Genomic DNA, 24,456 nt, shown 5'->3' on the forward strand with positions numbered 1-24,456 from the left:
TGCTACTTCCTGGTTTTCGGAGTGGTTTATTAAAGTCTCACCAACTTTCCTGCCTTGGCTGGCTTTGAACTATGAGCTTCAGATCTCAGCCTACTGAGTAGCTAGGATTATAGGTGTGAGCCACCGACGCCTGATCCCTGAGACTGTTATCTTGAATAAACCACCAGAAAACCAGAAGTGGCTCTGTGGCTCAAAGTGGTAGAGGGTCAGCCTTGAGCTGAAAAGCTGAGGGACAGAGCCCAGGCCGAGTTCAAGCCCACAACTGACCAAAAAAATAAATAAATAAAAATAAAAAACCCAAAAAACCCTACACTGAATACCCTCTGGGAAACTCCAAATCCCATCCATTTCTTCCTTTCCTAGTGGATCTACCCAAGGCCCCAAGTCTTGTGCCTCCTAGGCTTCCTAAGCCTCCTATTCCTATAATTCAGCCTTCCTCCCTGTTTGCAAGGCATAGCATGATAGCTATGAACTATATCAGTCTTTGTTTAGGGCAGAGCTAAAACATAGTTCTCAGTACTAATAATTTAAAAACGTATGCATGCATGCATGCATAGCACACTTAGGCTAATTTAATGGTAGTAAGAGTTGCCAATACCGCCGCATTGCTCCCACACCAAGGGCAAAGACAGCCTTTTGAATGGCTCCAGCCTAAGCAGCTGGCCATACCTGTACCCTCTATTACCACAGGAGCCAGAGGGTGTCCCCATAACTCCAAACCAAAGCCTGGGTCTAATGTTCCCCCATCCTTCTCAGGTCTCTAGACCTAGGTTTTCAGTTAGGTGATAGTGACAGCAGAAAGGAAACAGACAAACCGTGTGGGTCTAGGTTTACTCTTTGGGGACAGGAAAGGGTGAGAAGGGGTACAAGGGATAAAGACACCCCTCAGTAGTCAGCTGTGTAATCTGTGCCATGGAGCCCCCGACACAGCAATGTGAACTCCTTCACCATCTCCTTCACCCGCCTCTTGTTCACTCGTTCACTGGTGGAGGGAAAGGAGAGCTGGTTAGCACCATCCACTAACACTGTCACCTCCTCCCTACCTGAGCCCACTGCTCTGCTCACCGAAGGATCTGTTGGCTGAAGGTGTCCTTCTGTTCAGGGCTGAGGCGGGCGGAGGGAAAACCAGGTGGCTGTAGTGCCTCCTTAATCCACATGCTCAGGAGGCTGAAGCAGTGTTTGTTCAGGGCAAACAGGATGTCGGCAAAGCAGTCCATGAGGCTGCGGGAGGCCTGGCCCCCAATGGCCTGAGGGAGAGGGGCTCTCAGTATACCAGGGCCTTGCCTCTTCTGCAGCCAGGAGACATAACCATGCTCCAGACTCTCCCAGACAATTCTGCAGCCAAACTATACAAGTAAGCCAGCCAATCCTCACAGTAATCTTAACAACCTTCAACCATTTTAATTGGGGAAGAAACAGAATCTGCGAGTTAGGGAATCAAAGACAAAAGCCCTGCAGAACACTGTCTTCGCAGTGAGGGTCTCCCCGTACCATTTACCTCGAGCACTGCTATGAGCAGCATCCGACCATCCTCCTGCACCACCTTTCCCACGGGTTCTACTTCCCCACATCGAGGCAGCAGCTCTGTCTGCAGAGGAAGGAGAGGGCTGTCAGCTTCCACTTTTTCCCACCTCTTTCTAAGGACAGGATCCAAATACCATACCCCTACCTTCTAGAGTCCTGGGCAGGGCAGGGCAGGGAGTAGGGGGGAGGCCAGGGGTCAGCATGGGACTCACAAAGAAGCCACAGGAGGCCTTGACAGTAGGTGCCTCAGGGAACTTGAGGGCCAGTACAGCTGTGGGAGAGGCAGAGACAGATGAGATTCGGCCTAAGGCTCCTCCCAGGGAAGCCCCAGGCCCACCTGTCCACCTGCCCCCACTTACCACACTGGAACACAGCTTTGACATCCAGTCGTTCACACAGGAACAAATCTGGCTTCCGCTTCAGAGCCTGCAGGAGGTGCAGCTGGTAAGCCCAGCCCCAGCCAGCTCCAAGGACCATCCCCCCCACTCACCTGCCACCCGAGCCCCTAACTTCACGCATCACAGGTAGAAGATGCTACCCAGTCATCTCTGGGGAAGCCAAACCACCCCACAGTTCAGCTGGTCAGACGAGGAACAGGCCAAGGGATGCTATGTACATGTAGTATGTACATGAATCCACGGGTGTATGCAAGAGAGGTTGTGGGTAGGAAACACAATGCAGAATATTTGGGTCCCAACCAAATCACTCTCTGAGTAAGCACCTTCCTATCTTCCCTCCCCCAGACTCTAGGCAGACATTCCATTCACAGAGGCCCTCTGGGTTTGTGAACAGAGCAGCTAAAAGATGGCAGCTGGACAGTTAGCCCCCACTCAATAACCCTCATCTCATGTCCTGCCTTCATTCCTCAGGCTCCCTTGAGCTGCTGTTCAAGAGGAAGAAAAATAGGACAGGAGCCTTGGAGCCCCAGCCCCATCTTCCACCCAGGAAACCATGTGGTCAGGGCCTTGTTAGCCATTACCTAGCCATTACCCTAGTAATCAGTGCTATTATGTGGGGAGCAGAGTACAAGGGGCAGATGGTCTGCCTCAAGTGGTACCAGACATGGCTGGCACATCCTCAGGTCACAGAAGATGCTTGGCTTAGCTCCAGCACCCCTCAAATGCTGCTGTTCTCCAGTGATGCTCCCAGAGCACACCACATAGACCCCCCACCCTTTGACCCCTCACATACCCTGTATGCCCATGTTTCCTCCTGTGCATACCCTCACATGCACCCTCACTTGAAATACCCTACTTAAATCCAAAATTATCTACACACCCACTCTACATGTCCAGTCTTCCAGCACAGCACACACATTCTCTCTCTCTCTCTCTCTCTCTCTCTCTCTCTCTCTCTCTCTCTCTCTCTCTCTCTCTCTCTCACCCCAACATCCAACATCCCCTCAAATACACCAATACCCTCCCTGCCAAAGCTACATCTTCACAGGTACCCACATCCCCATCTTCATTCCTCACTCTTCCTGCCCACTCTCAACTAGACTGAGTTCAGGAGGGCAAGAACCATGTCTACATTGTTCATCATTCATCTAGCAAAAGAACAAATCTGTATTATACACTCAATAAGTATCTATGGAATGATTAAGCAGAGCAACACCATTTTCAGGACCCCTTCAACCCACAGGAACCCCTAATGCACAGAACCCTTTATCTAACTACGCCTCCCACAGTTAGCATATACACCTGCCAAGCCACACTCACTTTAATCCAGACACATCACCACACTCCTATCCTCCATTAAAAATATATCCATATATACCTCCAGTACACATCCATGTTCGACATCCATCAACAAACGGCACAGAGCACACAACACACTAACATACAACAAGCATCAGTACACATGCTCACACACCAACTTCACAGTTTTCTCAATGCTCAACACAGTACACGTAGTACTTACACCAGGTGGTTTCTGTTCCCTTCCCAATACCCAAACTTAAAACATACAAAATAGGTGCAACACACATAAACACATACCAGACACAAACACATCCTAAAAAGGTCTCACAGTGAGGCCTGTACCCCACCGTCCAGCAGCAGCACAACCTCTGCACCAGGGGCTCTGGGCTCCACAGGACACATTCACCTGCAGCCCCTCCCTTTGGAGCTGCTCTCATCGTACCTCTCAGAAGCTGGCTGGGAGCACTGAGGCAGGCAGTTCCCGGCAGGAGCACGGGAATAGGGAAGCTCAGACTCTTCAACTCCAGCCCTACTCCTGATTGTCCAGCCACACAGGTCCTGCTGGGTACAGTCACCACCCCCACCCTTCTTCATTCCCTCCCTTCAGGATCAGCCTCTCCCTGGTCTTTGACGAGACTGAGCTACTTGAGGCAAAGGGACACTAAAGGAGGATGTTAGGTTATCAACTTTCACGGAAACAGATGAAGAAACTCTTTTCAACTGAACAGAAAAAAAAAATTTGTCAACAGAAAGCTAAAAATAGGCTTAAATTGAATTTCAACATAAGAGAAAGAGAAAGAGAGAGAACAGAACGTGAATGAATAAAACTAAAACACACCTGTGCCAGGAGTTGCATAAATGAATCAACAATATCAGGATGATCCCTGGGCCCTAAAATATAATAAAGATGGAACTTAAGAAAAAATTATACAAACAGCAACTCAACCTCATATAGTTATGTGGGACTGAGAGCCTGCAGGGAGACAGCGTGGGGGCACATGAGCAGCAGGAAGCAAGATAAAGAAACAAAACATACAAAAACCATGAACTGGGAGAAGCCCAACAGAAAGAGACGGCAAAGTGAAGGACGGGCCTGCCCCAGCTCCCCCCAAGGGGCCTTCCACCTATCCCGGTTCCTCCTCAGGCCAACCCCCAGTGATCCTTGGTGCTTGAGCAATTCTGAACTCCAGGGAAGTGAAGAAATGGCCCCCACACTTTCACCTTGGCCTCCAGTAGGCTGGGTAGTTCTACATATAGACTTCCCCATCACAGCCCTTGAAGCAAGAGGGCAGGGATGGTAGGAGTTGGCTCTTGGCACCTCCTTTTCAGGCTTGACAGATGATCCAGAATACCAGGAACTGAGGAATATCCTCTCACTGCAATGGCCTTATGGCTTTGGGGCTGGCCCAAGCAAAGATTCTATTCAATCTGCTTAAACTAGAGGACTTCTGATTAGGTAGGGCACAGCCCTGTGTGCTGTAGGGCTGGCAGGGAATAAATGGCCTCATAAGGCCAAAAATGTGAGCCCTACCCCAGCAAAGTTCCTCCAAATGAACACAAGATTATACAGAGAGCAAAGCTCAGGGCCAATGACCAGCTCCCACCATCCGGACATGCCAGAAATGAGGGAAACCAGCTCATGTGGCATCCCATGGTCCACTGGAAGGCAAAGCCTGAGGAAGCCTAAGGCTGGGATAGCATAACAGGGATGGGGTCCATCCTGCCAAACAAGACAACAATCCCAAAAATATGATGTTGATCCCCTTGGTTTCTAGTTCTGATAACTCCTGATTGAGAACAAGGCATGCACCTGGAACTCCTGCCAGGGCTTCTCCACTCTCAGGAGGGTGCATTGAGAAAACATCTACCTAAGACACCACTAAGTAGCTGTGTGATCTTGTGCAAGCCACAAATGCTCTGTTTCACCTCCCGTAACTAAGGTAATCATCTCTGCCATGCTTCCTTCAAGCTACTAGGAGCCACTGTCCCTTCACATTTCAATCCCTCAGTTACTTAAATACTGGAAAGTAAGGGCCAATGGGTCCCACTGTAGAACATCAAGTTCCATATTCAGCAACCTCCCTGTTGAAGGTATGCCAGACAGTGAGGAAGAAAGGTTCCAAGGACAGGGAGCCTTCATCATCCTTTATTTGTTTAACAGTTACTGAGGCTGGCCTTATTCTGGACACTGGGGATGACGACAACAACAAGTGTAATAGACATGAAGGCTGTTTGTTGTGTATGATGTTTATGATGTGGTTTCTGCAGACTTAGAAGCACCCAGTTCTGCCTCAAAGTCATTTTGCTGAAGACTGATGCAGCCTTCCTCTTGTCTGAGGCATGAAAAGTGAGAGCATGCCCAATAAAGGGCACAGAGCATTCCAGTCAGAGGAGCAAGGCATAAGGATCAAAAAGGACATGGCAAGCAAAGTCAGTGTGTCTTGAATGCTGTAGTCACCAGGACACTGGCAGAGGAGGACCTTAGAATCCTGCCAGTGCTGTTAAATGGATGGGAATGGGACAACAGCCTGAGAACAACAGGTAGCAGTGAAAGCCAGGGAGAAAAAATACTCAGATTAGTGTTTTTTGTTGCTGTTGGTTGTGGGGCTTGAACTCAGGGCCTGGGCATTGTTCCTAAACTTTTTCACTAAAGGCTAACACTCTACTACTTTAAGCCGTAGCTCCACTTCCAGTTTTCTGGTGGTTAACTGGAGAAAAGCATCTCATGGACTTTCCTGCCTGGGCTGGTTTGAACTCAGATCTCAGCTAAGTAGCTAGGATTACAGGCATGAACCACCTGTACCCAGTACTCAGAATAGTGTGTGTGTGTGTGGGGGGTGTTTGTTTTTGTTTTTTTTTTTAACATTATGATGGCTGTATGCAAAATAGACTGGAGAGATGGACAAGTGTCAAGCAGAAGTTTGTGGAGTCAATTCAAGTGAAACCCTAAACTAAAGCAGGGATCATTCTGAAGGGTAGAGAGGAGGGGTACTTGTCATGGTGGAGAAGGTACCAGGAGTAATACAGGTGGAGCTGAGATGACTATACCAGGTTCTGGCTCAGGTTTTCCCCCAGTTTGGATCTATCCCATGCCCACAGAACAGGAGACCAGGACTATGAGACCAGACACTAAAGATACCAGCAGACAGCACTCTGGCCTCCAGCTGACCTGGTGGGTTTCAACCTGGGACTATAAAGCCACATAAGCTTCATGAAGCTGGAAGAATAATGCTGCTTCATTCCCAGATTAAAACCTGTGTTAGACAGAGGGGAATCTTGGAGGCCAGCTCTCAGTGTTCTCAGGCAGAAAGCCACAAGTGAGGGCTAGGACTGCCACCAAAGGTACTTGGCTTTGGATCTCCAAAAAGGACTACACCTTGACATGGGGAAAGGAATCAACACTCTGAGAACTTCATGTACAAAAATCCAAGCCATGCACCCAAAGTGAATGACTTGAATACCTACAGCAATTCTGTTAAGTAGGTGACATCTCCATTTCTTAGATATGGAAATGAGGCTCAGCCAAGGTAAGTGACTTGCTCAAGGTCACACAACTAGTTCGTGGTGATGAGCTTAGCATCTACTACCTAGCTCCAAAGTCCATGCTCTTCCCATTTCTCATTATATCCCAAAGGAATGGAGCCAGCCTACTACCCCAAGTCCTTCAGAGTTTCGCCCAGTTTCTCCCATATCCAGGTTGGCCCTGAGCCAGGCAGGCCAGTAGAAGACACCATTCACCCTCTTATCCACTTCAACTTGAAGTGTCAACTCTAGGTGGCAACTGTGCTGTATTTCCTCACCCCACAAGTTTCCCATCAAGTCCCATGTGCGACTTGGGCAGAAGAGTGGGCAGCTTTGGCTCCCCAGTTGGGGAAGCGGAGGCAGTGGCAGTGGCGGCAGCACACGAGACCCTGTTGGGACCTACCTTGCTGGAAGAGAGTGAGTGTGACGGAAGTGACGAGCAGGAAGAGGGCCTCGATGGGGGGAAAGTGGGCAGGCTCATGAGCAAAGATGTGGACCAGCTACAACAAAACAGGGGATGCTGGTCAGCTGAGGGCCACCTCACCAGGACGGACCTGGAATGCAGGTAGGGACAACAGCCTGACATTCCTCTAACCCACCCCCATGCAGGATTAGGATGCCATCCACGACACTAGCCACCCAAAGCAGAAGGCCTACCTGTCGAGTGAGGTCAAGAGCAGAGGCCTGGGGTATAGTGCTGTACATCCGACCCAGCATCTCACACAGCTGTGGCACCATGGGGGCAAAGTCATCCAACAGTGTCTTAACAGACTTCTCAAAGATAGCACATACCGCCTTGAGAAGAAAGCAAAGAGATCTTGTTCTAGCTAATAGGTGACTATTACTAGCTGGAACAGGACTGAAGCTCTGCACTGAGGGAGCCTAAGAAAGGACCCTTCACTAGAAACCTGGCTTCGAGACCTACAAACATGGAAAGGAAACAATCTGACCCTAATTGTGAAAGGCAAGAAGCAAAAAGGATCTTCTCAGAGGCACACAGGCCACAACTTTGTTACTTAACTCCTACGACCACCATTTCACTCGGAGCAGCAACAGCAACAGAAACCTGAATTGAAAAGGTGTTGTTGACTCTCGACTAAGATCCTAGCTACTCAAGAGGCTGAGATCTGAGGATCTCAGTTCAAAGCTAGCCATCACTCAAGGGGTAGAACCAGCCTTAATTAAAAAAGCTAAGGGACAGGCCCTGAGTTCAAGCTGTAGTACAATAAAATAAATTAAAAAGTTCAATCCCCTCCCAATAAAAGAAAACGGACCAAAGGTAGTTCTCTGATCTTAACAGATATCTCGTTGTCCCTTAACTATCTTTTCATTTTTTGGGTCCTGGGCCTTGAATTTTGGGCCTGGGAGCTCTCCCTGGACTCCTTTTTGTTCAAGGCTAGCACTCTACCACTTGAGCCACAGTGCCACTTCTGGCTTTTTCTGTAATTAACTGTAGATAAAAGTCCCATGGACTTTCCTGCATGAGATGGCTTTGAACCATAATCCTCAAATCTCAGCCTCCTGAGTAGCTTAGGAGTACAGGTGTGAGCCACCAGCACCCAGTGGTCCTTTTAACTTTAATATCATGGTCCTTTCACTGAGTACTATTAAAGATATTGGGTTTTGAATGTCTTTGCTAAAGATTCTTTATGATTGGGTGCAATAGTGGCTCATGCCTATAATCCTAGCTATTCAGGAGGCTGAGATCTGAGGATCAGAGTTTGAAACCAGCCCAGGCAGGAAAGTCTGTGAAGATTCTTATCTCCGTTAATCAACTTGAGCTGTATCCCAAGTGATAGAGCACCAAGCTTAAGCAAAATAGCTAACAGACAGCATGCAGGATGAGTTCAAGCCCCAGTATCAGTACACACATGTACAAACAGAAATTCCTTGTGTTTGTGGGGCAAGATTTCCTTTTATTCTCTTCAGATCATTGTTCAAGCCAAAATGGGACAGCAACTCCTGCTCCGTCTGTCAGTAAAATGATCATGGTAGTAGAGAAGAAGGATCAGGGCTCACCTCAACTACTTGGGCATCATTCAACCACTTGCTCAGCACCTTCTGGATAAGCTGGAAGACCTGCTGCAGCACCACCACCACCTGAAGATATAGGGAAAAGTGAGGTACCCTACCATCACTGTCACCCACCTGAGAAGGGACAGGTAATAGGCAATAGATGGGTAGTTCAAACCCATTACCCCTGACTGCATATTGAGGTCTCAATGGATGGGACCCCCAGAAATAAAAGAGAAGAAAATTTTCAACTCTTAAGAATCAAATCAAAGGGCTGGGAAGGTGGCTCAGTGGTAGAGTGCTTGCCTTGCATGCATGAGGCCCTGGGTTCGATTCCTCAGCACCACATAAGCAAAAAAGAAAAAAGCCAGAAGTGGCGCTGTGGCTCAAGTGGTAGAGCGCTAGCCTTGAGCTGAAGAGCTGAGGGACAGTGCCCAGGCCCAGAGTTCAGGCCCCACGACCGGACCCCCCCCCCCCCCCCCCGCAAAAAAAAAGAATCAAATCAAAGGAAGATCATGGTTTAAAGCCAGTCCAGGCAGAAAAGTCTGTGAGACTCTTATCTCCAATTAAGCACTAAAAAGCCTGAAGTGGAGCTGTGGCTCAAGTGGTAGAGCACTAGCCTTGAGCTAAAAAGCTCCAGGACAGCACCCCAGGTCCTAAGTTCAAGTCCCGAGACTGGTATAACAAAGAAAAAGAAAAAGAAAAAAAGAACAGGCTGTGTCGGGTGATGGCCATCCAAGCTTGGTCTGAAGGTAACTGAAATTGCAGTGTTGAGTTGAGCAAAGGGACAGAAAACCCACAAGTTTTCTTTTCTTCATTAGAAAACCTAAAGGGTTCAGGGACAATGACCAAAGCAGTCTTTCATAAATATCTTTACAATATGAAAACTATTCTCACAAGACTATATCTATAGATACCATATCTATGTGTGAGAAAAGGGAGTGATGGAGGAGGGGATAGGAGTTTTTGCATATATGAACTGTATATATATATGTGTGTATATATATATGTATATGAACACGTCCAAATGAAACTTCTTATATATAATTAATTGATGCTAATAAAAAAATGCCAATGAAATGAGCAAGCCAGGTATTCTGATGTTTTTAGTTTTAAGTGAGAAGTTGAGGCTTGTCCCAGATGAAACAGCTTATAGAAACCCCTGTGTCCAAGTTCATCATAGTACCTATCACACTGCTTTGCAGCATTCTGTGTGTTTTCTCGAGACAAGGAGGACCTCAGGCAAGAGTACTGTTATGTGAGAAGTATATAAACATAATCAATGTTTTCAAGGACAAGTGAATTCTGTAGAAGTAGAAGGCCCCAAAGAGTTAGGGGTTGAACAAAGGCCCATAATAACAACTCTTTGGGGTTGTAGCGTAGTATCACAGGAGGATAAATGAACCTTAATGACCATCATACCAATTGAGCTGGGGATAAGCAAAGTGGGGTTGAACCAGACAATGACATTGATACATACAAAGTAGAGGACAACATGTCATTTACAGGGTCAGAAGACCAAATACATGGCCCCTCTAGGGCCTGGGAAGCAATGACATTACTCAGAGTTGGGGAATGACAAAGACATTCCCATGGGGGAGGGGAAAATGGCAAAGACAAAGTCACCCACTGGGTTGGGTCCCTGTGGCACTGGCAGCTTCCGGAGCTCAGAGCCTTCGTGATCATCCTCGTGATGACTGACATCCAGCGTAGTAAAGAGGTTGGAGAGAAGCCCCAAGATGTGGACAATGGCCAGCTTGTTGGAGGGATTCGGCTACGGAGAGAAGTGAATCAATCTCCAGATCTTACAACCTCAACTCTGAGTGCCACTTTCAAATCCTATTTCTCAGCAATCACTAGTCATAAAAGGGAAAGCCCCAGAACTCAGCATTGTCCCTGCCCTCCAAAGCTCACTCACTATCTCCTCCGCCAGTTTCTCCAACTGCTGGATATAGGGCGAGATGAGCGAGTGTAAGTTCTTAAGAATCTCCTCCACTTGCAGGGCTGACAGCAGGAAGCCCAACGCCTGCATCAGCCACATGCACTGGCTTGTCTGTGGAGCAACAAATAGGGATGGTTTGTCCTGACCACACCTAGTTGTGAGTGGGAAAGAAGGGTGAGCCTCTTTGGAGAAGGCTCCAAGAATAGAAACTAAAGGATAGGAGACGGGCTAGAGAATAGAGAAGAAAGGATTTGGGGATAGGGTAAGGATTCCTACAACCCACCCTTCCCAAGGGACCAAGCCAGAAACTTTTGAGCCCCACCTTGTGGATCTGTTTCATCAGTACATCCTGGAAGTAGAAAAGAGGAACATGGTTTGAGCAAAAGAGAATGCACACTGAGGTCCAGCACCACCCAGGGCTGCTTCCTACCTGGGAGACAGCTACGATGTTGGCAGCATAGGGTGGTAGGTCATACTTGCACTCTCGGCAGATCTTCTTGAGGGTGGACACTGAAGAGACAGAGAGCTCAGGATTGCCTAACGCATGTAGTACAAGGGGCAGAACACTGTTGATCATGACAGGGTGATCAGCCAACCATTCCGACAGAGCTCCTAGGAGAAGAGGAGAAAGGGAAGGCTCTCTGAGACAGGCCACACTGGCTTTATACCATGCCCCAGAGGCTGGCAGAGCTCCTAGCAGGGTCAAATTTCTATCCCAGCACAGAAGAGTGCTCATTCAGAAGATCAAGTGGGCAACTATGCATACAGAGGCTCAAACATGAGCCTCCCAGCTGAGAAACAAAAAAGTTACTCAAGGGCTGGGAAGGTGGCTCAGTGGTAGAGTGCTTGCCTTGCATGCATGAGGCCCTGGGTTCGATGCCTTAGCACCACATAAGCACAAAGAAAAAAGCTGCAAGTATTCACTGTGGCTCAAGTGGTAGAGCACTAGCCTTGAGCTGAAGAGCTGAGGGACAGTGCCCAGGCCCAGAGTTCAGGCCCCACAACTGGACCCCCCCCCCAAAAAAAATTACTCAACAGAGGCCCAGCCCTGCTATTTCATTGACAGAGAAATAGCCTCACTGAAATGCAGGATCCCAAGACCTAGGACAGTCAGTTGGCTGTAACCCTCATTGTATATGGGAGCTTATATCTCTCCCAGCTTGGACAGATCCCAGCAGGCTGGCCATGGTGAAGGAATGTGCTCATGGATATATACGCTAGGTCTCACCAATGGTGAACATGACAGTATCTGCCAGCTGCACATTGCTGATGCTGATCCGTGGGATGAGCCCAATGAGTCCAGGCACCACATCAGAATAGTTGACATCGATGGTCTCGGCGATGGATTGGAAGCCATAGAGCAGGGCCTCTGTGTGCTGGGGAAAGAGGGTGCCACTGGCTTGATGAGGAGGAAGGTGTAATAGGTCAGGGAGGGCTGGGGGAATCAGGTGTGGGAGGTACCTGCCAGGAGTAGGGCTCCTCTGAGCTGGTTAGCAAACGGCCCAGCTTGTCATAGAGGTTACTGAGCAGCTCAGCCCCCAGCATCTCATAGACATACATGAGTGTGTCTGAGATATCAACCCTGAAAAGCAGATGAAGGCCTTTCATTATTGGATTCTGAATCCAAGACCAAGGGCCTGCCCCAGCACCCTCATAACCCTGTAAAATTGCCTAAAGAATAAGAGAAAGGAGCCCCAAAAGTCAGAAAGCCTGGCCTTGGGCCCCTTCCCTTATTGAATTTATTATTTCAGGGCTCCATTTAGAGCTAGGGTTGGTCTGCCACCATCACCTGTAAATTCGGAACTGCTCCTTCTCGTCTGAGGACCAAAATCCATATTCCTCATCAGAAGGGAACTGGGCCTTGTGCAGAAGCACATCCACCAGCTGGAAGTAGACTGGCCGGTATACCTGCTGGTACACAGCCTGCTTCTCTGCCTCAAAAGACAGAATGTCATCCTGAGAGAGCCAGGGAAGACAGTTAGCCCCTTCAGCAGCAGCCATAGAAGCCCATGAGCCACCTTCTTCCATAACAGCCCAATCCTACTGGTGGTAACAGACACACCTGCAGCGTGTACCAGAAGGTAAGCGTTAGGGAGCTGGTGGTCTCGTTGACAGGATAATGGCCTGGGATGCCCGTGCAAAACATGATCATGTTGACAAGTGCCAGGAAGCTCTGCCAGTGCTCTACTTGGTCTAGCAAGGCCCTGGGAAAGAGAAAACAAAATCATGTTCATTGTACTTTTCCAAGGGGGTTCCATAACTCCACCTCTTAGAGGGCCATGCTATCCTACCAGCTCCCCACTCCTTACCGAGAGTGGTTCTCGCCCAAGGCTACAGCAATGCGACAGATGCCATGGGAGGTCTCCATGTCCCCATTCTGCACTGCTTGTCGTAGTTGTTCCTGGAGCCCCAGCACCAGTGGGATGAGTTTCAGAAGTGTGTTCACATACCTAAAAGCATGAGATGAGGATGGTAATCAGAGATGTCTGCCTGCTACCCACCAGCTTTGAGAGAAAGGCACAATTTCTCTGCCTCCTATCAAATCTAAGCAAAAAAAGAGATTAGAGCCTTTATGGTATCTTTGATATTGCTCATGTTGAGAAGAATATTAGGTCAAAGATCTCCAAGAGGACTGTGGGAAGGAAATATGAAGTCAGTGTTTCAGACTGAATGACAATTGAAAGCTAATGCTAGAATGGATTGACTTTAGAGGTTAGTGTGAGACACACACACACACACACACACACACACACACACACACACACACACACACACGCGTCACAGCAGACTATTGTAACTATACCTCTATTCCAGCATTTGCTTGTTATCTGGAGATAGATTTTTTTTTGGGGGGGGGGTCAGTCATGGGGCTTGAACCTGGGCTTAGGCACTGTCCCTGTGCTCTTCAGCTCAAGGTGAGTGCTCTACCGACTGACACACAGTGTCACTTCCAGTTTTCTAGTGGTTTATTGAAGTCTCACGGAGTTTCCTGACAGGGCTGGCTTTGAACCACGATCCTCAGATCTCAGCCTCCTGTGTAGCTAGGATTATAGGCATGAGTCATCAGTGCCAGGCTAGGAGATAGATTCTTGCAGACTTTCCTACTTTGTTTGGCTTTGAACCACAATCATATAGACCTCAGCTTCCTGAGTAGCTAGGATTACAGGCATGAGTCACCCGCTCCTAGTCCCTAGGAAATTCTTATTTACTCCCTTAGCTTCAATTTCTAGATATTAGCTGATGACTCCAGAATCTATGCATCCTGCTTTAGCCACTGTGTTGGCTTCAAGGTTTGATATCCTATCCTATCTTATCCTAGTCTGTTCTAGTTAGTGAATTACTGGGGCTTGAACTCAAGGCTTTTCTGCTCAAGGCTAGTGCTCTACCACTGAAGCCATAGCTCTAGTTCCTTTTTTTTTTTTTTTTTTCAGGTGGTTATTGGAAGTTTCACTGACTTTCCTTCCTGGGAGAGCTTCAAACCCTGATCCTCAGATCATAGCCCCGAGTAGCTAGGCTTACAGGTGTGAGCCACCAATTCCTGTTCTTTATAAACATCTTTATTTGCATTCCATGCCCAATATTGACTGCTCTCCTCTACCCTCCCCTCAAGGTCTCAGAAGTAGTTTATCCTTTACTTAGTTGTCCTTGATTTTTGCCATTTTTATATCTAACCAGTCTCCCAGTGCTGTCCAGTTTGCTTCTTAGCTCTCTGACTTCAGCATATACTTCTCTCACTTCCTCCTGCCACCAGACTTCACAGGAGTTGGGATTTGATGGTAGAGGGTGGGCAATGGTGCTCTCATTAGTTGTTGCTACTTTCTAGAGTCTTCTGTAAGAGTTCCTGACAGGCACATTCTCGTCCAGTCATCCTTCACACTGATTTCTTAGTTTCCCAGGGCTTCCGTAACAAAATACCACAAACAGGATGGCTTCAAAAACCTAGAAGTCTGAAATGAAGTAGAAGGTAAGGCTATGTTTCCTCTGAAACCTAGTAGAGACTCTTCCCTTGCCTCTTCCTGGCTTCTGATAATTTGCTGTCAGTCTTTGGTATTCCTTGGTTGCAGCTATGTAACTCTTGACTTCTACCTCTGTTCGTTCTTAGCATTCTCCCATTATGTCTGTCTTTACATGGTTGTCTTGTAAAGACATCAGTGCTACTGAATTAGGAGCACTCACTCCAATAGTATGATTTCATCTTCAATGACTCTTTTTTGCAAATAGAGTCACATTTTGAGGTACTAGGGGTGAGGACATCAACATATTCTTTTGGTAGAGATATACTTCAATAACAATTTGCCTTCTAGTTCCCCAAATTTTATGTCACTCTCATACACTCAACTGCCCCAGAGTACGAAGTATTGACTAAGAGGAAAATGTGCAGGTCAGAGCCCATAATCCCTAAAGAAGGAAGAGAGAGCTGGGTGCTGATGGCTTATGCCTGGAATCCTAGCTACTGAGGAGGCTGAGATCTGAGGATCACAGTTTAAAGCCAGCCTGGTCAGGAAAGTCTGTGAGACTCTCATCTCTAATTTACTACAGTGGCACTGTGACTCAAAGTGGTAGAGTGCTAACCTTTACCTGGACCCTGAGGTCAAGCCCTACAACTGACCAAACAAAACAAACAAACAAACAAAAAGGAACAGAGAAAGACTGAGAGAAAACTAGCTCTATACTACTCTTTGGGATCCAACTAAGCAGAAGAAGCCATACTGTCACAGATAATCATGCTTGGGACCCCCCTATAGTCAGTGATTGTGTCCTCACAGCAGTTTAGGGAGGGATGAAGGACTGAGGACCCAGGAGTTATATTTTTCCTAAGTATCTAGGCAATAGCCTCACAAAGATCTACTTGTTCCTTCCTTGCTTCTTTCTCCACATGCCCATTTTGTTAGGAAAAATCATCTATATCAGGACACCTTAAGCCAGAGACAGCTGCAGAGGGTGCTGTCTGGAGACAGCTGAGATAGCTTCAATCCCATGATCCTGACACGGGCTGCACCACTAGACAATGGGCACCTTCAGGCCAGGCTCTGGCACAAGGAGCAGGGGCAGAGCCAAGACTATTGCCCACAAGCGTCTCAGTAGCTGAGTTGGAAGCAGAAGGTGGTACCCGAATTCCAGAGCATCCCACTGTATTTCAAGTACCTCTCCTCCTGCCAAACTTCATGAAGACCTTCAATGAAGGCGCCTGATTTGTCTCATCTTATCCTCATAAAAAACATTGCCCAGAAGAGTTTTCAAGGTCAAACAGCAGATGCCAGGTTGAGATAACCCCTTAAACTGGAGTCAGTTTCCCTTTCAGAGCCCAAACAATTTCCCCAAAGGACCTGTGTGATCTCCTTCTAGATCTCTCCAGTGCTTACTGGTGGAAGCCTGCAACAGCCAATCTAATTCATCTCTTCTCCCTATCCCCCAACTTTCTATGAAAATCTATTCCTGGATTAAAACACATCTTGGGGGTGGGGGGAGTACATTTCAAAGGAGAGTGAGGAAGCAGCAGTAGCTATAGGGAGTGATTGGAGTGCAGACTCAGCCAGATGTCAGGACACCTGGGTATGGTGGATGCCTGGATAACCTAGGAATCAAAACCACTGAAGGTGACCTTCTCAAGCTAAACAGTAGAAGCTACGTCAGATACATAGAGCAAGGCCAAAGCTCTGACTCTGCACTGTTTATAGCCCATCCACGAAGGAAATTGCTGCATATATTCCCTACCACCTGAGTACACATTCCTGTGACCTGTGAGCAGACAGAACAAGCCTGAGGCCCCAAGATACAGAGGAGGAAAACTGGGAAGGTATCTAAAGATACCATGGCTATGACTGGGTTCAAGAGGCCTGGCTGAGTTGGTCAGTTCAAGCAGCTGGGCCAGGGCTGCTAGGGACTCCTAAGCTGTTGGCTCATACTGAGCTCAGCCCAGACCTGCAATTAGAGAGAGCTATAAGAGAAGAGCTGAGAAAATAGGAAGAGTTGCTAAGCAACCAAGGGGCTGCAGCCAATGGGCACCCAGGAGGCTGTGGGTTCCCTCACCAGCTCCTTGCTCGTTCATTTGTTCAGGAGAAGGGGGCATCAATTACTTGCTAAAGCCCTTCTTACAGATTAGGTTGAGTAAACTTGGGTATATCCACGGGCACCCCATACTACCCAGGAATTTGCCCTGATTAATTTTTCTTAAACACCAATTGTCTGAGCTCTGAAACCACCTGACACTTGAGCTTCAGGCTGCCATGAGAGACTTCTCTTAGGACTTGGTATCCACCTTAGGCTGAAAAAACCTGGGAAGTTGGGGGACAGTTTCTCATACTAATTGCCAATGCAATCATAATACCCAATATTAGCAACTGTTGTTTATTGAGTATAAAGGAACCAGGCTACCCACTTCTGATTCCTTTATTTAATTCTCATATTAAAGCCAACCCTAATATTTTAAGTTCAAAAGGCAGTGACTAAACACATATTGCTTCGCGCTCTTGCTTTCTCTTTCTCTCTCTCTTTCTCTGTGTTCTAGTCACTGGTCAAATAGACCCACTGTCTAATGCATGATTCAGTTTCTACTTTTTGACCAATTCTATTCTAAAAGTAAAAATCCTTAACTGGTTTAATAGTAACAAGGTGTGTTTCTCTTTAAAAGAAAAAAAAAGTTACTATTAATCATATCACATGATAAAGAAATAGAACACAAGCACACAGTTAATTTAAAATTTAAAAATAATCTATATGTACAAATAGGAGCTGCTGATTCCTCTGCCCAAGCAGAGGCCACAAAAGAACTGCCCTATTCTGTGCACCCTATCTTGCTTACAGCTTCCCATCATGTCTACTGATATGATTATCTCTATTTTGGCTCAGAAATCAAGGTCTCAGATTTAATAAGTGGACCTCTGGGATTCACTCAGACATGACTAATGGCACTCCTCTTTCTGTGGCTTTCCCCTCCAACTCTGCTAAGAATTCCCAGAACCCCACCTCTAAGATGTCTCCAAGTTTTGCATTTTACAATCCAACTTATACCAAAAACCTTAGCTGACCATTTTCTCTGATTAAAATCCTTTAATAACTCTGCACTATCCTCAGCATAAAGATCAAATCTTAAATGTGGCTGACAAGGTCCTTGCATGATTTGGTCTTAGATCTCCTGCAATTCTGGACCTTAAACCTTACTGTCTAATCACAATCGTTATGTACAAATCACCACTCATTAGGTTTTCTCACATCCTCCTCTTACTTGGGCTCCTTTATCTGTCTAGAATGTTCTCCCCATATCTATTGCTTCCCTCTGGCTAACTCTTATGCAGCCTTCCAAGCATAGCCTAGTTGTTACTTTCTCTGGGAAGGCTTTCAAAACTCTGACTGGGTTAAATGCCTCCCTTGGGATTCTAGAGCACTCTGCTTTCCCCAGCAGTCTTCATCACATTGATGGTACCAGCCTACTCTTATGCATACACGATTGTGAGTGTCTGACACATGGCACACAGAAGTCAAAGCACTTATGTATAGGCTCCTAGTGCCCAGAAAGGGCAAAGCTTGAAACATTTCTTCTCCTAGCCCAATTTCTCCTACTCTCTTCAGCAGGCAACTCCTACTTTCCATTCTTTCAAAAAAAAAGAAATGCTGAAGGCACAATGAGATGAAGTAAAATGACAATGTCTCTTTCCTCACAGGTTTGAGTGGATAATGTGGAGACACACATTAATTTATAATGAAATAATAAATTATGGGCTAAGAATATGACACAGGAAAAATACTAAGAGCTCTGAGATAATGTAACAGAGAAGATTAGGCTTCAAAGTTATTGAGGTCTTTTCTATGGAAGTGGAAATTGAGGCGGAGGTAATGTGTCAAGTAGATATTCAAAAGCTGGAGGGAATGTGGAGCATAAGGAAGTGAAAAAATAAAGAGTGGAGAAAGCAAGGAGAGTGACATAGATGAGGCCAGTGTTCGCCATATTATGCAGCTTCTTTATGAATACCTTAAAGATTATCCTAAAAGCAGAAAAAAAAAAGCCACTGAAGGATTCTGATCAGCAAGGAAAACAAGATGACTCATTTTCAAAAGATCACTCAAGTTCTAGGACAATAAAGGGTATAAAAATAAAAACCAGCTTGGCGCCATTGGTTCATATCTGTCTGTAATCCTAGCTACTCGGGAGGCTGAGATCTGAGGCTTATGGCTTGAAGCTAGCTGAGCAAGAAAGTCTGTGAAACTCTCACCTCCAATTATCTACCAGAAGGTCAGATATGGAGCTGTGACTCAAGTTGTAGAGCGCTAGCCTTGAACAACCACCACAAAAAACAACCTCAGGAATAGTGTCCAGGCCCTGAGTTCAAACCACAAGACTGACAAAATATTAAGTAAATAAAACAAAATAACAATAAAAACTAAGGGACTAGTCAGAAAGTTTTCCTGAAATCAGGAACAGAAATGATGACAACTTGGACTCGGATGGTGCAGTGAAAATTGAATAATATAGATTTGTAATATGGTCAAGAGTAGAACAGCCAGGATTAGCTGAGAGAAAAAGGGTCAAATATTTTAACTGGATAATTTTCTAGATGATTAGTTGTTTAATATCAGCCTTGCTCTGAACCATGAGCACAGAGACCATGTCTTATTTGGTTGCTTGGGCCTAATGATCAAGATACAATAGGTACTCCATTGTTTGCTTTTTGTGTATGTGCCAGTATTGGGACTTAAACTGAGGGCCTTGTGCTCTTACATAGGTTAGTGCTCTATCACTTGAACCACACCTCCACTTTCAGCTTTTGGGGGGGGGGCTTGAACTCTGGGCTCGGGCACTATCCCTCAGCTCTTCAGCTCAAGGCGAGCACTCTACCACTTGAGCCACAGCGCCACTTCCGGTTTTTGAGTGGTTTATTGGAGATAAGAGTCTCATGGACTTTCCTGCCCGGGCTGGCTTTGAACCTCGATCCTCAGATCTTAGCCTCCTGAGTAGCTAGGATTACAGGCGTGAGCCACCAGAGCACGGCCACTTTCAGCTTTTTTGATGGTTAATTGGAGATACAAGAACCACAAGAATTTGTTTGTTTGAATGGTTTCAAACAAAGATCTTCAGATCTGGGGCTGGGAAGGTGGCTCAGTGGTAGAGTGCTTGCCTTGCATGCATGAGGCCCTGGGTTCGATTCCTCAGCACCACATAAGCAAAAAAGAAAGAAACCGGAAGTGGTGCTGTGGCTCAAGTGGTAGAGCACTAGCCTTGAGCTGAAGAGCTGAGGGACAGTGCCCAGGCCCAGAGTTCAGGCACCACGACCGGACCAAAAAAAAAAAAAAAGATCTTCAGATCTCTGCCTCCTGGGTAGCTAGCATTATGGGGGTGAGCCACCAGTACCTGGCTTCCACTAATGTTTACTGAGCAAATGGATGGATGTGTGGCTGTCCAAACAGGTTGTTCCTCTCTGGGCAGTTGGAAATCAGCTCACCTCTGGGCATCAGGCTGTGAGATAGCATTGACAATGGCCTCCACACTGCTGTCAAAGAGCTCTGAGTCCTGAAGAGCAGTGAAGGCAGCCTGAATGAGTGCCTCACAGTCCTGCAGAGGCACCTCGAGCTGCACCCAGCTGGAAAAGCACTTGAGCACCTTCTGACGCACACAACTGGGTGAGCTGGGCTGCTGTAGCAGCTGCTCCAGTAATGGGAAGACGGCCCCGCACTCAACAGCCAAGCTGGCCCGTACCAAGCCTTTACGATACTGGGGCAGGCGGCTAGTCTGGAACTCCTCAGGAAGTACTGTCAGCAGCTCTAGCAGGGCCAGGCATCGGCCCTGGCCATCCACCGGTGAGTCCTCAGCCTGGAAGAGTCGTACCATATCTGCCACAGCACATGGCCAAGCGTCAGGCATCATGCTGAGAGCCAGTGAGGCTAGTGCCACGCACAGCCGAGTCAGCACAATCTTGGAGCCACTGGCAAAGTGGGTGATCTGGGTGAAGAGCTGCGCCTTTAAGCTTTCATACTGGTCAGTGGGGATGTCACTCCAGTAGCGAGAGATCTTGATGTGCAGGGCACTGGCCCCAAAGTACTGGATCTCAGGTACCTTGTCAGGCTGCAGGAGCTGCCAACTGAAGTGCCAGGCTTGTGGAGAGACCTGGGCCTGCATTAGCCACTTCTGAGCCAGGTTCTTGTTCTCAATGTTGGGGTCGTAGTAGAGCTGGTGCAGCGCCTGTAGGAGAGCATAGGACTAAGCAGGTGCTGGCTACCCTGAATCCTTCCAGAGCCCAGAACAGAGGGCCCATGACTTGGTCTTGCAAGATTTTTCCCTCTTTCTGACTGAGGGGTGGGAGTGGGGGTATGCTAAGCGAAAAAGGGAGAGCTTGGAACCTTGAAATGTTCCCTGGGTCCCAGGTCCTTCCTACAGGTATCTTGAAAGCCTGAATCTTACCCATGTTCTACCATATCCTCTTCTCATACAAAAACAATATAGATTCAGAGAGGAAATCCCAGAAAAACAGAAAAGAAAGGCTGAGTTCCCCACTTGGAGGCACATGAGGGCCAGGGCCAGGTAGACGGAATGAAGCTAAGCCTTAGGGGCTCTGACTCGACCATGCATAGCCCCTCCCATCAGCTCCAACAGCTAGCTCCCTTGCTCCCCTAGGATCATCTCTGGTCACACAAATGCTGGCACCAAAGTGAGTGTGAAATGTGAGACTAAGCAAGGCAAGTCTGGGGTAGAGTCATACTAGAGGCAATGCTGAGAATGCCCTTCAGAGAACACACAGAGGGGTCCAATAAACACTGGTCAAGACAAGCCTTGGCCATAGGCATCCCAGGCAAATACCCAAACCTGCAGCTGTCAACTAAAAGGATCCCAAGGGCCTCAATTCTAATGGGACCTCACACAGCAAGAAAACAGTGGCTTATCTCCCTGGTAGCACATAGAACTTGGAGCCACCATGTCAACACTGCCAGCCTCAAGGGCTAGGGAGTGAGCCCAGGACCCCGGCCCCTCTACAAGTTCCAACCAACAAGGCTTAGTTTCTATCTGTACCGGATACAGCTAGTTATGGCCACTGTTCCATGTTTAGTCCCTTAGGAATACCAAGGGAGGCAGAAAACAACAACAACAAAAAAGTATTCTCCATGTTTGTTACACAAACAGGGCTCAAACAACAACAACAAAGTGAACTTCCACAACTATCTCCACCTTTCCAACAAGATAGCCCCAAGGACTGTCATGTATCTCTGCATTCTAGGCTGGGGGGGTGGAGAAATGACAGCCTGAAGAGAAGCAGTTTAGAAAAGATCGGACTGGGTAGTATGAGTGCCAGAAAGCTGAGGCAGGGAGCCATGTGGACAGGTGAGTAAGGAAGGGCCCTTAAGGCTGCCAGCAGTCAAGCCCCTTGGAGCCAGCCCCACTCCTGCTTGCCCAGGACTGGTTTGGCTTCTCCCCAGTAAAGGAAGGCCCCTTTCCAAAGAGTGAAAACATAACCCAGATTGTTTTGGTTCCAGATATATTTTCTGGGCCCCTTGGCTGAACCAGTCAGGTTTAGGACGGTTGGGCATCCGTGGATTCCTAAGGGGGGGGGGGATGGGTTGCACTGAGTTTGGGTGTTTTTAGTCCCCAGTTTCCTACAGCACTGTTCATGTATTTCCCATGGAGCTGGAGGACAGCCAGTATGGCTGCGTTAGTCTAAGGCACCAGCATCCTGAAGGGAATAGCCTGAGACCCTAGGGTATCAGTCCACAGGAGATCTATGCCTAAGGAAAGCCAAAAATAGCCCAGTCGACACCGCACAACAGTGCTGTCCTGCCTGCCAGAGAGACAGCAACTGCCAGGTGCTCTGGGGCACTATTCTAGCAGGCAGCCAGGCCAGGCCTGAGCTCTGGCATTAGTGTCAGTCCCAGAACTTCTGCTCTGTCACCGGAGTGCCCACCCCCAAAGCCCTCATACCTTCTCCACGTTCTCCACAGTGAAGTCCAAGGCTGATGCTGCTCCAGCCCCTGCAGCCCCTGGCTGCTCCTCCCGCCGCTCCATCTTTGCTCCCTCCCTCGACAAAAAGGAGGACCCGGATCTGTCTCTTGTCCCAGCCCCTTGGCTGCTGGGCCCCTGCTAGATCCCGGCTTGGGTGCCCGGGGAACGGTGGGGTGAAGCGGTGCCCAGGGTGGGCATGGTTGCCGAGGCCTCCCCACCTCGCTTGGCGGTGGGGGGCTTGCCAGAGGTCAGAAGGTGTTGCTCTTTGGAGACCCCTTCTATGGGGACTCCAGCCAGGGGGGCCGTCCACGAGGCGCCTTAAGACAGAGGTCCCAGTGGTAGGTCACGGCTCTGTCACCAGAATCTGAGGCGCAGACATAGGGGCGGGAGGCCTACGAGGGAAACCGAGCCCCTGGCCCGTGAGGGGTCACGGGGTCGAAGGCCTGCACCCACAACAGCCTCGTCTGAGTGCGGTCTGGGTGCTCTGAGGGGGTCACGGCGCTGGAGGATCACGGCGGAGATCCGCGGGTTACGAAGGCGTCCACAGAAGCGCCCGGGGTGCAGGTGCGCGGGTCTGGAGCGGTCGGAGTCCGTGGAGTTGCGGGGCTGTGGCAGGTCTCCTCCGGTCGGCCTAGCCCGCGTTCCGCTCTCTCCGCCCGGCTCCCGGGCCGCTACCAAAGCTGCCTCCGCCCCGGTGACTGACAGACAAGCTAGCCGGCTGGAACTGGGCGGAGACTCCGGCAAGGTGCAGGCTGTCCCAAGCGCCTGCTCCCGGCACTGACAACTCGGGCTCCGATCCCCGCCTATTCTAGCCCGGCCCGACAAGACCCGGCACAGCCCGGCACGACCCAGCGGAACTACGCGGAAACTCATTCCGGGTCCTTGGCCCCGGATCTCGCGCCTGCCAGCGCGCTCCCAGCAGGCGTCGGAGTGGCGCGCCACCCGAGGACCCTGCGGAGCCAAGGCCCCTCCGCTATGCACCCTGGGAAGTGTAGTTCTTATTGCGCCTGGTCGGAAGGCGGTGCCTGGGACGGGAGACTGGGAACACGTGGGTTTGGGGGACCTGAGCCGTGGTGACAGTTGCAGGCCTACAGCGTCGGAGACACCTGCCTAGTTTTCCCACGAGGTGGGCTTAAGCTCAGCACTCTGGGTGGGTGGGTAGGTGGAGGTCAATGGATGGAGGTGGAAGCAGGGGTCAAGAAACTCTGATGCCCCACTGCTGACAGGAAAGTGACTGCTTCTGGGGGATGGGGGTGTCAACATCACCCAGTGAAGAGAATTAAAAAATAATAATAATGAAAAAAGATGGCTGGGGACTCCCAATAAGCAACCAGGAAACTACCTACCATGGACAGTGCTCAGGTGACTTAAGAACTTTTTATGTGTAATGTGAATAAAAGTATCTCACTGCTTAGTGCTGGTAGTTCATACCTGCAATTCTAGCTTCTAGCTATTCCAGAGGCTGAGAGCTGATGATCGTGGTTCGAAGCCAGCCCGGACAAGAAAGCCTAGGAGTTTTGTTTGTTGTTTCCTGTCATGGGGCTTGAACTCAGAGTCTGAGCACTGTCCCTGAGTCCCTGAGCTCTTTTGCTCAAGGCTAGAACTTCACCACTTTGAGCCACAGTGCCACTTCCGGTTTTCTGGAGGCTAATTGAAGATCAGTCTCGTGGACTTTCCCACCTGGGCTGCCTTTGAACCAGATCTCAGCCTCTTGAGTAGCTAGGATTAGAGGTGTGAGAGAATCTTATCTCCAATTAACTATCAAAAAAGCAAGCAGTGGAGCTGTGACTCAAGTTGTAAACCACTAGCCTAGAGCAAAAAAATCCCAGGAC

At 48.4% G+C, this 24,456-nt stretch overlaps 1 protein-coding gene across 1 annotated transcript; it reads right to left on the minus strand.

Annotated features, from left to right (window-relative positions):
- Window positions 1-797: 797 nt before the first annotated feature.
- LOC138823646 (importin-13) lies at window positions 798-23,460 on the minus strand. The gene is made up of 20 exons (XM_070017092.1): window positions 22,604-23,460; window positions 20,139-20,875; window positions 13,011-13,151; window positions 12,764-12,905; window positions 12,491-12,657; window positions 12,163-12,283; window positions 11,930-12,077; window positions 11,132-11,313; window positions 11,024-11,050; window positions 10,678-10,812; window positions 10,390-10,533; window positions 8,766-8,846; window positions 7,404-7,541; window positions 7,150-7,246; window positions 4,063-4,115; window positions 1,884-1,950; window positions 1,737-1,795; window positions 1,499-1,588; window positions 1,066-1,247; window positions 798-982 (listed from the first exon to the last, which is right to left on the minus strand). Exons 1-20 carry the CDS (start codon window positions 22,685-22,687, stop codon window positions 886-888), a joined length of 2,892 nt encoding a protein of 963 aa, XP_069873193.1. The 5' UTR covers window positions 22,688-23,460; the 3' UTR covers window positions 798-885.
- Window positions 23,461-24,456: the final 996 nt, after the last annotated feature.

This window comes from Dipodomys merriami, unplaced genomic scaffold (assembly GCF_024711535.1).
Source record: "Dipodomys merriami isolate MVZ:Mamm:240054 unplaced genomic scaffold, mDipMer1.0.p SCAF_121, whole genome shotgun sequence".
Classification (NCBI taxonomy): Eukaryota; Metazoa; Chordata; class Mammalia; order Rodentia; family Heteromyidae; genus Dipodomys; species Dipodomys merriami.